Source organism: Littorina saxatilis, linkage group LG10 (assembly GCF_037325665.1).
Source record: "Littorina saxatilis isolate snail1 linkage group LG10, US_GU_Lsax_2.0, whole genome shotgun sequence".
Lineage (NCBI taxonomy): Eukaryota > Metazoa > Mollusca > Gastropoda > Littorinimorpha > Littorinidae > Littorina > Littorina saxatilis.
The window spans coordinates 33,764,317-33,778,256 of NC_090254.1; the positions used below are offsets into that span (position 1 = coordinate 33,764,317).

The following is a 13,940-nucleotide window of genomic DNA, read 5'->3' on the forward strand; positions in this document are numbered from 1 at the left end:
TCCTCTTACGTCAGCCAGGACGCACGAAGCGAGGGCTTGGGCGTCTTCTGTGGCCGTGCTTCGCTCAGGGCGCCTATCAGAGGTCCTGGCGGCGGCTTATTGGAAATCTGAGGACGTGTTCATCAATTTTTATTTGAGAGACATTGCTGCAAGGCGGCAAGATGGCAGTGCGGCTTTGCCGGCTCTCGTGGCTGCAGGGCAGGTCCTGCGGTCTTAAGTTGGTAAGTACCCTCCTCCTATAGTAGCAATCTGCTATATGTGAGTTGGGTAAGATATGTAATTTAATTAAAAATTTTAGTAATAAATTTTCATTTGATTAATATACTTACCCAACTCACATCGTTTATTCCCTCCCGCCTCCCCGCTGTGGGGGGTATGGGGGTCTAAAAAAGTAGTGAGTTGGGCTTCGTGTAGAATGACAAGATGGCGGCATATGCGCGCGCATATGGAAGGCAGCCTCCCTTACGGGCTGGCCTGGATACCCTTACGGGTCTCGGTCACTCTTTTTTAGAGGCGTCTTCCTTGTTGCTAAGGGGACGCGTACAGCGGTATCAGCACTGAACTATGGGTTAATTGCTATATGTGAGTTGGGTAAGTATATTAATCAAATGAAAATTTATTACTAAAATTTTTAATTTAATTAATACTTACCCAACTCACAACGTTTATTCCCTCCCACCTCCCCGCTGTGGTTGGTACTGGGGTCTAAAAAAGAGTGAGTTGGGCTTCGTTTCGAATGATAAGTTGGCGGCTTATGCGCACGCATACGGAAGGGGCCTCGTTTCCGGGCTGGCTTTGACACCCTTACGGGTCTCTGTCACTCTTTTTTTAGAGGCGCCTTCCTTGTTACCAAGGGGACGCGTACAGCGTTACCAGCACTGAACTAGAGTTAATTGCTATTTGTGAGTTGGGTAAGTATTAATTAAATGAAAATTTATTTCTAAAATTTGAAATAAAATGAAACAGTTTGAATGTTTTTAGATGACACATTTGAATAAAAATAATCCACACAGTGGAATAAAAACATTAGGTGTTAGGATTAAGTCCAGGAATGACATCACCCCTACTACTCATATACAACTGTAGACTTATATATAAAGTTGAACAGTTACGATTCAGCTGATCTTATCGACTAGGAGCGCCTTGCGGTATTTTTACGCCCTAACTTTTGGTTTCAGCCACAGGCTGAGCAATGGGAACCTCTGCTATTTTGTTGCTGAGTGAAGTTTGAGCTGGTATAAGAGCAGTGCAGGTGACTGTATGTACTAAAGAAAAATCACACGGACAGTCACAGTTAAAACAATGAATCATTGCAACAGAAATTATGCTGAACTTTCTTCCTTTGTTTTTTCCAGTGGCCTCTGATCGACAGGGAGAGATGAATCCTGACCAAGACCAAAAGGTGAGTTGTGCAGCGCCTGTGGTATCAATTGTGATTGCGATGAATGTTGTGATTGCGATGAATGTTGTGATTGCGATGAATGAAACCTAATTGGTTGTGAGACGGGAAAATGAGGAGGTGTAAGAGATTTGAAATAAAGAAGATCCGTATTTATCCTTATTAATCTCCTTCCAGATTCTTTATAGGTGCACACACACACAGTCAATCATCTGACTCCCGCTCAGAAGTTTAGGAAAGCAGAGAGAAGATTAGAAGAATTTATAGTCTTTCACCAACTCATTCTTTCCAAACTATAGCCAATGGTTTAATTAGAACATACAAATTGGTTTGTTTCTGAAATAGCAATTATCAACTCATTCTTCAAATTCTCAAATATTTTCTTGCTTACAATAATCAATTCATGACCTTTTGAAACTCATTCATTCATTGTCCACGATCTTGTGAAACTCACTCATTCATTGTCAACGTCATAACATATTTACAAGGACAAGAAAGCAAATAAACAAAACATAACTTTTACGTTATGTAGAGGTGACGATGTAGCTAACCTTCAACCTTACGGCCTCCATCGCACCCTCGCCACACTGGCATCACCCCGCACAAGTCAGACTGGGGCGGCCTCATCTTCCAATATGGCGGCACCCATACAAAAGTCCAAGTCATCCCGGCAATGTTTCCCGGTTCCAAGGTTGACATCAAGATCAAATGTTTTCTTCCAAAGTTGACATCAAAAGCAAGAGCAGGTTTTCTCATCCGAGAGCCCAGGTCGAATGACTTTCAATTGTCAGGCAGTTTACAATCACAACTCACAAAATCAGGCGGTTGCGATTATAACGTGAACAACTCGCACAGTTGTAAATTCACGTGCTGCGAACCCAGTTTGACCCGGCCGTGACTAACCATGGAATTTTACTGAACTGTTAAAAGTTTCCACTCTCAAAGTTAAACAACTCCTGACAAACTCTTTGTATTACAAAAAGCACTAGTTATATCCCTTCAACTATAAACACCATAACCGCGATTCATTACAGGAGGATAGCTGTCAATGTCATTCATCATGCTTGTGGGCTGCCTCCAGGTTGTGAATCATGTTCACCAGAGCTGTTCTTCGTGAGAACTCTTGGTCACTGACACAAGGATAGCTTTTTGTGTGTTGTGTTTGGTTATCTTGAATTGATGTAATATTCCAAAGATCACTGGCACAGTATGCACAAAAGATACATGTAGTAAAAAGGACAAGAAATAAAATATATGAAAAATCAATAAAAAGACAAAAGTACAAGAATTGTAGCTCAAAGACTTACACAGGAAAGAATATCATGGTAATGACAGCACTGATGTATGTGTGTGTTTTCAGGTGGAGGAGACGCTGGAAGCCATCTTCCAGCTGCTGGTCAGCTCTCAAGAGGAAGGAGCCAAGCCGCTGAGCGTGGACACTGGTCACCAGCACCCTTGCCGCGCCACTGCCGTGGCCGCCGCCTCTTCTCTCATCTCCCGCGGCAACATGGCTGGTCTCACCAGCGCCCTGACCTCCCCCCACCCCTCCTCCCGCCCTGTGGTCAAACAGGAAATGGTGCGTCTCCAGCAGGCGGGCGGTCAGTGCATGTCCACGATGGCTCACCTGCACGTCACCGCCCACCCCCACCAGCATCACCAGCTTCAACACAATCTGCCGTCTGCCACAGCAACTTCCGGGGCAATGGGGAGTATGGGTGAGCAGCAGCGCAGCGACCTTCACCTCCAGTCGGCTTCGTCAGGCTTGCATCACGGTCAGCACATCGCTGTGCCGACGACAACGGTGTCCACTTCCCTGTCTCAGCTCACCCTCGCCACTTTCTCCCACGTTCACCTCTCCTCCCCTTCTCCTCTCCAGTCGGTACCGGTGTCGGTGGAATCTCAGCTAGCGCACCTGCCAAACACCTCCAACAACAATGCCACTGCCCACACAGTGATTCCAGCCTCGGTCAACCTTCTGACTGGCTTGGCAGGTCCAGACCAGTTTCAGGGGGTGGCCCTCCTGCAGTCCGGCTCCGTACCGGTGGTGTCGGCCCACCAGAGTTTATCCCAGTCATTCCCTTCCCTGGTGGACTCAGGGATCTTCAAAGCTGGAGATCACAGCAGTTCTCTGGGAATGAGCACTGCATCGGTCAACGTGAGTCAGGCGGCGGCATCCCAGCCCAACTTGCACAGCTCCGGCGTGGTCACCTTGTGTCCGTCGGGTCTGGTGGTCAAGGAGGCGCAAGGGTTGGGCAGTGTGGTGGCTTTCGCCTCGTCCCCGAACGTCGGCCATTTCAGTTCTGTTTCTCAGGTTGCTCACACTCCCTCGCCCTCCCACCACCACCACCCCCACCACCACCTCCCTGGACCTTCGAAAGACATTCCTTTGTTTGCAGCAAACCCCTTGACTCAGTGCAGTGTTGGCGGCGGTGATTGTGCCGGCGGTGGTTGTGATCAGGCAGCTGGTTGTGCTGACCATCATGGCATTAGCGGCGTGGGCTGTGTGGAGGTGGGGGGACTGGCCGATTCGGGCGACAACTGTGATACACTGGACGGCAGCTTTTCCTCTCTCCCCAGCACCGATCTCAACCTGGACCTCTTCCTCGACCTGCAGGATCTGGAGGACTGTGCCGCCGACCTGGCGGCCGCCACCTCTCTGTCCCCGCCTCACCTCCCTCCCTCACCCCCCTCTCCCCTGGGAGCCTCCTCCTCTCACCACCCCCTGGCCACGTCCTCTCCACTGATGTCCGGCGGGGACCCCCACGGTTGCCACGGCAGCAGCCACTGCGGGGTCCCGTCCGGCGTGAGTCATCAGCTGGTGTCCGACGTGCTGTCTGGCAGCTACTTGAACCACTCCACCACCACCACTTCCAATGCTCAACTGTCTCACCGGCTCCCACACACCGGCCACAAACACGCCTTCCCTTCAGGGGGCGTGTGGGAGGGCGCCCTCTCCTCCACCCTCACAGACCACCACCCGCAGGACGTCATCGCTCAGCAGCTGAGCGGAGAGGTCAAGGTCATGGACATGGGCGGCTACCTGCACCCTCAAGCTCAGTCTGGCGCCAAAACCAACCACAGCAATGCAAGCTGTACCGTCACCTCGTGTTCCGCTATCTGTGATTTCTCCCCTGAATGGGCCTACACTGAGGTAAGAGCATCGATATTTGTAGTTGCTGATTTTGTCACATTTTGTTGTGTTGCAGTGGTCAAGTTCCATTCCTGCTCACAAGAGATTTGCAGAACGATTAAAGCTGTTCACAACAATGGCAATATTAGCCTGATGAAATACGCCAGCAATGCAACCCCAGAATGGGATAACTAATGGGCTGCGAGGCCTAGGCGATATCGCCAGTCCCAAAACTACTACTAGTACTACTACAATTTGTACAAATAGCCTGCAACAACATTTTAATACAGGAGCCGGATAGTCCATTTAATCATATGTAATCAATTGGAGCCCAAAGACATTTCTCTGCCAGGTCTCTAGACAAAGCATGGGATGATGTGTGCAGGGCAACATCAAGATTCTTGTGGCAGGCCCATGGTGTTCCATGTCAGCTGTGTATACCTGTGTGTTTGATGGAAAACATGTGGCAGCCACACTTCTTCAGCCAGGTGTTCTGCGCTGTTTCACACCAGGTAACTCATTCTAATCCTTCACCTTGTAGAGGTATATAGATATTTTCTTCAAATTCCAAATCTCTTGTTTTACCTCAAAAAACAGAAAAGGTTTGTCTTGAAGTTATTATTTTGTGTGCGGAGAGGTGGTGAAGGGAAGGGGTGTGGTTTTGTTTTGGGGGGGGGGGGGGGGGGGGTTGATAGAATGAAAATCTATTTAGTTAGAGATTGAATGAAACTTTATTCAATTATTCAATTATTTGTGATGGTTATGTTCTACATTTGGGTTGTTTAAAATTCTATGCATGCAGACTGCCTTGACCGGTTATGGTAATAGGTTATGTAAGGCAGCTCTGTTAAACCCCTGTCACACTAGGGCTGCGTCCTCACGGATTTGGCGCGGCATGGTAAATTTCTCAGAGAGCCGTGGGATCGCAGGAAAATTCTGCGATTGACTGCGCTCTCACGGAATGCTCACGGCGTGCTAGGAGTTGTCAATGCGCGGCCACGGCGTGTCAATTAAGCGGAAGTGCATGTATACGACAGGGGGGTGTACTCTGCGTTATGGGGTTGGCTCACAACGCACTGGCAACTTCCTGCAGATGCCCTGCCAACGCTGATGGACGCGGTAGAAGCGCAGTGACATCCCCAGGGACTCCGTGACGTCTCCGTGAGGTCTCCGTGAAACGCCCTGCCAACGCTGATGGACGCGGTAGAAGCGCAATGACATCTCCGTGAGGTCTCCGTGCAAGCACTGCCGACTACCACTGCGTCCGTACTGCACGCCAACAGAGCTCTTGTGGCGCTGTAGGAGACCCTACTGCGCTGCTATGGCGACCCTACCGCGTTCCTACCACGCGCATATCAGAACGCCGAGCGACGGCACGTACTTTGTGCATGCTCGAAGTGCGCGCCGTTGCATGGCGTTCTTGGCGACCCCACCACGTCAAATGGAGATGCCACCGCGTTGCTCCGGCGCTATAAGAGACCCTACTGCGCGCACCTTCATATATTCATTTTTCTTGGACGCCGTGGGAACACCGTGAGGATGCAGCCCTAGTGTGACAGGGGTTTTAGGGATGGAAATGTTGGAAGGTTTTTCCTGGTCCCACAAGCCTTGGTATAGAATCTTAGCCTTTCATGGACTTGAATGACTTTCATGACACAAGGTCTGTTGCTACTATACCCCCCTTTTAAGACCTCCAAAAATCTGAGAAGATCAGGTCTTAAAAAGGAGGGAGTCTTAAAATGGGGGAAATTTACTGGGCATTTGAAGAAAAAAATGTGAAAAGACAAGGTCTTAAAAGGGAGTAAGTCTGAAATTGGAGGGGGGGGGGGGGTGTCTTAAAAGGGGGGTTCCAGTTCCACTTTATTGAAAAACCTCAACTTTGGATGTTTTGTGCAGAGCACAAGGCGGGGCTTGTGACCCTTCAGGTGGCACAGGATGGGGTCATCATCTCCAACAGTCATGTCTTTGAATTTCGTGACCACGACAAAGTCTGTCGGTCAAACCCCGACCCTCCTGTGGCAGTACAGCTAGACTGGTTCGACACTAACGGTGAGTACCCTGACCCTTGTTCCAGATAATTGGAGAAAATTTGGCCTCTCCAATAGACGATTTTCAGGTTTGGAGGGGCCAATCACTAGCGACAAGAGTGTCGGATACATGTGCTCCCGTCCTTGTGTTTCACACACGCACACACACACACACACACACACACACACACACACACACACACACACACACACACACACACACACACACACACACACACACACACACACACACACCCACACCCCCCCCCCCCCCCCACTACTGATTAACCCCTCCAATGTTTAGCGGAGGTTTTGCAAGAAAAGGTCACTCTCCCAAAACACAGACAAACACGGCAGTGTTATTTTCAGAATTCATCTATTGAGTCTTCAAATGGGTGTACAGTGGTGCCTGCCATGAAAGGGTACTCTTGGGGCCCATCCAGAGTGTCCCTTTTGCCTTGTCACGATGGGTATATTTTGGTCATGGGTGGGGCCGGATAGCTCAGTTGGTAGAGCACTGGACTTGTGGTCCTAGGGTCACAAGTTTGAATCAAGGCCGGGACGGGTTGTCTGTTAAGAGGTCATCTAAGGTAAGAAAATGAGAACCAGAAAGTGTTGACAGGCTATCGTTTCATGACAGACAGCACTGTGAACATTGAAACAAGTAGTTTTCCGCATTTTCAAAATAACAAGAGGCGAAGCCTTCAAGGCTCACGTAAGAAATAGACAAACAGTAACACAAACTCAATCACTCCGTCACACATACACACCCACACACACACACACACACACGCACACGCACACACACACACACACACACACACACACACACACACACACACACACACACACACACACACACACACACACACACACACAGAAAGAGCATAGGTGAAACTGTGCAAGAAAGCGAGACACTAGATCTGTCTGCATGTAGCCTACTTACATGGACACGACTGCCAAATAGTCTCGGCCCGCTCAAAATAACAATCACCGAGACTTTCAGTAATTCCATCGCGTGACGTCTAACCCTCGTACGTCATAATGTGACGTCAATGTAATATAACGTCTTCAAATGTTAAAGTTTCTACCACAGACATACATACATCTATATATATATACGACTAGTGTCTGTGTGTCTGTGTGTGTGTCTGTCTGTGCGCGATGCACGGCCAAAGTTCTCGATGGATCTGCTTCAAATTTGGTCGGCTTATTCAGAGAGACCCCGGACACAACCTCATCGATGAGATATTTCAACACGTGCTCTCAGCGCGCAGCGCTGAACCGATTTTGGTTCCACCTCAGCTATTTTGGTTCCACCTCAGCTACCCGGGCCCCCATACCGACACACCATAGCCGCTACACCACATCACAACGCCAAAGTTCTCGGTGGATCTTTTTCAAATTTGGACACCGTATTCAGCTACACCCCGGACACAATATCATCGATGAGATATTTCAACACATGCTCTCAGCGCGCAGCGCTGAACTGATTTGGGTTTTTGTGTTCATTTCACCATTATAAGTAACTCTTCCTTATCTTCTCCAGTGTTTGGCGTTTATCTCCCTTCCTTCGTGTGGCTTTCCCGTTTGTAACTTACTATTACTATTTTTAGAATGTCACTGCGCTGTCCACTGCGCTGTCCACAACGCTTCCCTTGCACCCGTAAGTTGTTCTTACTGTCAAAGTGAAAAGGTCGAATCAATTTATAGCCACGCGAAAAATACACTCTCACCTATCTCTATATATTTATAGATATAGATATACATATATATATACGGCTTCTCTGTGTGTGTGTTTGTGTGTGTGTGTGTGGGCAAAAACCTGTGGATTGTAGAGTTCTGTTTGTGATGGGGTCTAGCGGCTTTTGTCTGTCTTATCATTTATTTATCTGTCTGTATGTTCAGGCATTTGAGAAGCCACAACAGATAATAATTATAGGGCTAAGAAATAAGCTCTAAAATTCTCAATCCCGTTTGACAGGACTTCGCCTGCAGAGGTGATTGTGATGAACCGCCACGCTGTCTGTCTCTGTCTCGCGATTCACCCCGGCGAAGCCGGGTATTCCTCTAGTACATACATACATACATACATACGCACGCACGCACAGACAGACAAAAGTTAGCATCGCATAGGCTACACTTCGTGAGCCAAAAACCAAATGTGCATGAGGGATCTTCATCGTCAATATTGTAGGTTTGGGTAAAAATGAAATGTGAAATTTTGAGATGAGAGAAACATGATGTTATTCCATGTTACAGGTGCTCAGCTGAAGCAGCTGCTGCTGGACCGGTTAGGGGAACTGGAACGACGCTTTATCTCAGGGGAAAAATCCTCCTCTTGTTGCTCAATACAGGTATGCGGCCGTCACTTGTCTTGTTGCTGTTGTCTCTCCCCTTTGTGTTTTGATGTACTGTCTTCGTCTGTACTGTCCTTGTGTTGGTGAGTACCGATTCTTTTTGTTTTTCAACTTTTTTTCTCACCAACGTGATCTTGTTGTTTAGATTTTGGTTGTTTTTGAAATAGTGTGTGTCATTTTCAGCAGCATAGGCTGTGTGGGTGTGGGTGTGTGTGGGTGGGTGGGTGTGTGTGTGTGTACATGTGTGTGTGTGCTTGTGTGTGTGTGTGTGTGTACATGTGTGTGTGTGTGCTTGTGTGTGTGTGTGAACGTGTGTGTGTGTGTGTCCATGTATGTACAAGTGGGTGCGTATGTGTGTGTGTATGTAGGTGTCTGTGTCACTGTGTCGGTATATCTGTGTCTGTGTGTAAGAAGAACAATGGCAGCAGAGTGTAGGTTTGTATTTTCTTCGTGAAAAAAGTGGAGTTTTGCTTTGTTTTCACTCTTTTAATGGGGCAGTGAGGTGGATTAGGAAGGGGTATGCTCAGGAATTTAATTCTTACTCCTTTTTCCCCCTGTTGCAGAATTTAGTTGTAGAATCATCAGAAGCCAGCCTTCTGTCTCATGTGGAACTGCTGATGAAACACCAGTGGAGTACGGAAAACATGTACCCTAAGGCGGGGCCTAATGGTATGACGCTCCTTCACCTGGCTTCTGCACTGGGCTACGCTAAGCTCATCAGTGCCCTCATTCGATGGAGGTAGGTATTTCTGTAAAAAAAAAAATATAAGGCAGAGCGCTGTTTAGAGATCTGACTAACAAAGGGAAGTAAGCGCTCTAAAACCACGGTGAGAAGTAAACTGATTTGAAGTGGGAATCTTAACTCATTCAAAGCGCGTCTAAATTTCCCCTGTGTTCCCTGCCAGCGTGCGATTTAGAGCCATTTTGAAAAAATTATTAAAAATCAACAACACAAAATAACTTTACATACCTTTATGTTTTGCAAAGTTTGGAACTTGCTCTTTTAGAAAATATATGAAACATTTGAAAGTACATACCTTTTGTTGTCTTCATATCCAGGCAAAATATCCAATTTGAAGCAAAACAAAAAAACTTGTTAGGTCATGGGTTCATCATACACAATGTCATGATCGACACTTTCATTGCCCGAATCATCACCCAAATGATCGTCCATTGGCACAAACTCGTCACCAGAATCTAAAATATCATCTCCACTATCATCATCGCTAAGGTCAAGATCAGAACCGTACTGAATAACAAGTTCTAGCACTCTTTTCAAGTTACTACGTCTCAGCAGAACGATCCGCCATCTTTGAAAAGTCAAAACACGTGGGTCGCACACCGCCAACAAAATTAAATTAATCCCAACAATTGAAGGGAAGGAACTGTTTACAGTGAATGGTTCCACTGTAGACAGATAGAAGTTCATTGCAGGGGTTGTTTCCCTTGGTCAGCAGGACCGTTTACACCGTAAAAAATTCGTGATATCCGTCGGATCTCAAGTGCCGGCACGCAGCCAACGCTAAACACAGGTGTCGGACTTCCAAGTCCGATGCGCAGCGAATGAGTTATACAAATAAGGCAGAGCGCTGTTTAGAGATCTGACCAACAAAGGGAAGGAAGCTCTCTAAATGCATACAACATGTATTTCTATTTCTAGTTGCTCATCTGGAGCTGACTGAAATCAGGGTGAAATGTATATTTAACAGGCAAAATTCTTGCATTTTACTTCCAAAAATTATATAATTATATAACGGTAAAAACTGTAGAGCGTAAAGTCTAATCACTAATTTTGCATTTCTACCTGTCATAAAAAAAATAGGCAGATGCGTTTGAGTGCAGATCTTTGTGATGAGGCTGTTTATTGTACTACTCGTTATAAGACTGAAAAGGCCATCCATACCCCTACCGTATTCAGCTAACAGATTGATTTTACATCAGGCATATTCCGCAAACAGATCCATTTTGCAATGTCTGTACAATGGAACCTACAAAACAGACACCCCCCCCCCCCCCCCCCCCCCCCCCCCCCCCAAAAAAAAATCAATATGTAAAACCGTTGCAAATTTTGTTGCAGGAGTTGCAATTCCAGCCCGGCTTTGGAGTATGAGGTGGACGCTCACAGTGTTGACAACCAGGCGTGCACACCGCTGGTCAGTGCTGGCTTCAGTCATTGCTCACCAGCTTTATTTCAACAGTTTTGTTCCTAGAGGGATAAGGATAAGATTCATATAGTCCTGTGAGGTTACCCTGATGCAAATTCGGGCTGCTTTCTCCCTTGTGAAAGCGAGCTGCCATACAGTAGCCTATACGGCGCTACCCTTTTTTTTTTTTGTTTGTCTGCATGCGTGTATTCATGTTTCCAAGCACTGAGACTTTCGCTGTGAACTTGGGATCTTTATCATGCGCATGCATGCACACGGGGGTGTTGGGACACTGAGGAGGATCTGAACAAAGTTGACTCTGGGAAATAAATCCCTCGCCAAACATGGGGATTGAACCCACGCCGATAGTGACAACTCGCTTTGAAGCCAGCGTTGCTACCGACTGAGCTATTTCCCCGCCACAGGTCAATATGGCAATATTCAACTTCCTCTTGGTGGATTTCACTTTCAGGGTCATGCAAAGTCTTGTTGTGGAAGAAATAACAGAACGTGACTTAGATATTGATGTTTCTTGCGATACGATTTGCTCTGTTTAGTGTGGCAACAAAGATGTTCAATTGCCTCTTTTGCCTTTTTTGCTTCAGATGTTGGCGTGTGCTAATTAAGAAATGGGACCTGACGAAGAGGAGTCATATAAAGCATTTGCTTTTCTTGCTGATTAGATGTGGGCGTGTGCACTGTAATGTAGTGAGTGTAATGGGACATAATGAAGGGGAGTCATATAAAGCATTTTCCTCCGAAAGCGGCGTATGGCTGTCTAAAAGGCGGGGTAAAAAAGGTCATACACGTAAAAACCCACTTGTGCCAAAACATGAGTGTACGTTGGAGTTTTACCCCACGAACGCAGAAGAAGAAGAATATACAACATTTGCCTTTCTTCTTGTTCAGATGTGGGCGTGTGCGAAGGGTTGCATCGACGCAGCGCTGACCTTGTACCACTGGAATGCGGGCGCTCTGGGCGTGTGTAACAAGGACGGTCAGCTGCCGCTGGCCTTGGCGCGACACAGGGGGCATCACAACCTGGCTGGGCAGGTGGAACAGCTGGAACAAGCTCACTTCAAAACACCTGCCCCTGCTCCTGCCAAGGTGCGTCAATTTTGTTGTTGGCATTGGTGGTTTGTTTGTGTGTGTGTGTGTGTGTGTGTGGTTGTATGTGTGTGTGGGGGGGGGAGGGGAGAGTGTGGGTGTGTATGTGTACATGGGTGTGAGTCGATGAACCGCTGCAACATAGATGTCAGCTTGAACTGTGCAGTGATGCGATTCACTGATGTTGTAATCGGAGATTGCGGATAGATAGAAACACAACATTTCAAACAGACTTAGATAAGAAAACAGATATGAAAACCTGAATGATGAGAAACTCTTTGTCTGAAAAGCTGAATGATGAAAAACTCTTTGTCTAAAAAGCTGAATGATGAGAAACTCTTTGTCTAAAAAGCTGAATGATGAGAAACTCTTTGTCTGAAAAGCTGAATGATGAGAAACTCTTTGTCTGTCTGGCTGTCTCTTACAATCTTCGAGACAATTTGAAAAAGTCTTCATGAACTTTTCTTTGCCAATTTGAATTTGATGCTGTTTTATTTGTTTGATTCCCCTTCCTTGTTTTGAGATGAGTTGTATGTACGCTGGTACCTGCGATGAAGGGACACCATTCTGACCAGTTGTTCTACATTGTAGGTGGCCTGTCATGACAGGTATATTTTGGTCAAGATTATAGACAAAGGGACTCCATAAGGTGTCCTTTCGTGACAGGTGTCCATTCATCAGAGGGGCCTCACAACTTAGGTGGCACTGTACTGTATTTTGACATAATGACATCATACTTCAGATTCGCTGTCAGAATGTGGAGACTCCTAACACCCCTCCTGCGGCCAGTGCATCGGACGGCAACTCCCTCCCACAACCCATGTCCCCCGAAACGATCAAAGTGGAACAGCCCGACGAGGAGGGTAGCCACGGCAACCAGGAAGTGGGTCAGCCCATGCAGACATGTACAGCCTCATCATCATCTCCATTGCCCCCTCTTCCTCCTCCCCCTCCAGGACCGGCCAAGCTCGTCCGACGATTCAGCGAACAGGTATGGTTGTGTGATTATTTTTTGTACGAAAAGTTTTTCATTGCCTATCATTTTTATCAGTTTATTATCCCACTGCTTGGAAATTTGGGTTGCTTCCTCCCAGTGAAAAGAGGTTTTGGTCAACTTTATTTGATTATTTGATAAGTAAAACGGCCAAAAAACACTATACCCACCTGTTAACAAAGACGATAAAAATCTAGATCACAATGTAAGTACATAGATTTTTAGTCTTTTTATTTCTTGCTCTCATGCACAGTCACCATTGTTCTGCTTTTTGATAAGTGTTTGTCGCGTAACAAAGTGCTCTCCAAATTAGGAAATATTTGAGAGAGGATAATGTAAGTGGATTTGTACTGACAACAGTGGCAGGATGGTGAACGGCCATACACATGAAAGCTGACTCAGGACGACTTTGGCTTTACACAAGAGTTGTGACCAACTCAAGCAGCAGGGGAAGAAGTAATGATACCACCGTGTTTTGTACAAGGGTCTTGTGTTTTTTGTTTGCCTGTTCAGGTAATAGCTTAGAAGATTCGCACTTGGTTCTGTCTGTATGGATGTTCTTCTCAGTACGCATTTCACAGATTGTGCCTGCAAAGAATGAGAGCTGTCCATCTGCCATGTAGTATTAGCATATCTCGCCATCGTCCTGGAATTTTGGCGTAACTTGATTCTTGGCGATTTTGATGTTTTTGTTCTTGAGACTAAGTAAATCTTTCTCTGTGAGAAATATTCTCTAAAAATACGATAGACATTACATGATTTAACATGCTTTTACCTTT

At 46.6% G+C, this 13,940-nt stretch overlaps 1 protein-coding gene across 2 annotated transcripts in view; it reads left to right on the forward strand.

Moving 5' to 3' along the window:
• The window catches only part of LOC138978641 (calmodulin-binding transcription activator 2-like), a 47,603-nt gene that overhangs the window by 15,295 nt on the left and 18,368 nt on the right, over nucleotides 1-13,940 (forward strand). For both annotated transcript variants that reach the window (XM_070351406.1, XM_070351405.1), the window contains exons 6-14: nucleotides 1,356-1,402; nucleotides 2,760-4,550; nucleotides 4,915-5,041; nucleotides 6,426-6,578; nucleotides 8,819-8,913; nucleotides 9,480-9,655; nucleotides 10,994-11,069; nucleotides 11,970-12,167; nucleotides 12,910-13,158. In XM_070351406.1, the coding sequence (XP_070207507.1) occupies nucleotides 1,356-1,402; nucleotides 2,760-4,550; nucleotides 4,915-5,041; nucleotides 6,426-6,578; nucleotides 8,819-8,913; nucleotides 9,480-9,655; nucleotides 10,994-11,069; nucleotides 11,970-12,167; nucleotides 12,910-13,158 (2,912 nt within the window). The remainder of the gene's footprint in view (nucleotides 1-1,355; nucleotides 1,403-2,759; nucleotides 4,551-4,914; nucleotides 5,042-6,425; nucleotides 6,579-8,818; nucleotides 8,914-9,479; nucleotides 9,656-10,993; nucleotides 11,070-11,969; nucleotides 12,168-12,909; nucleotides 13,159-13,940) is intronic.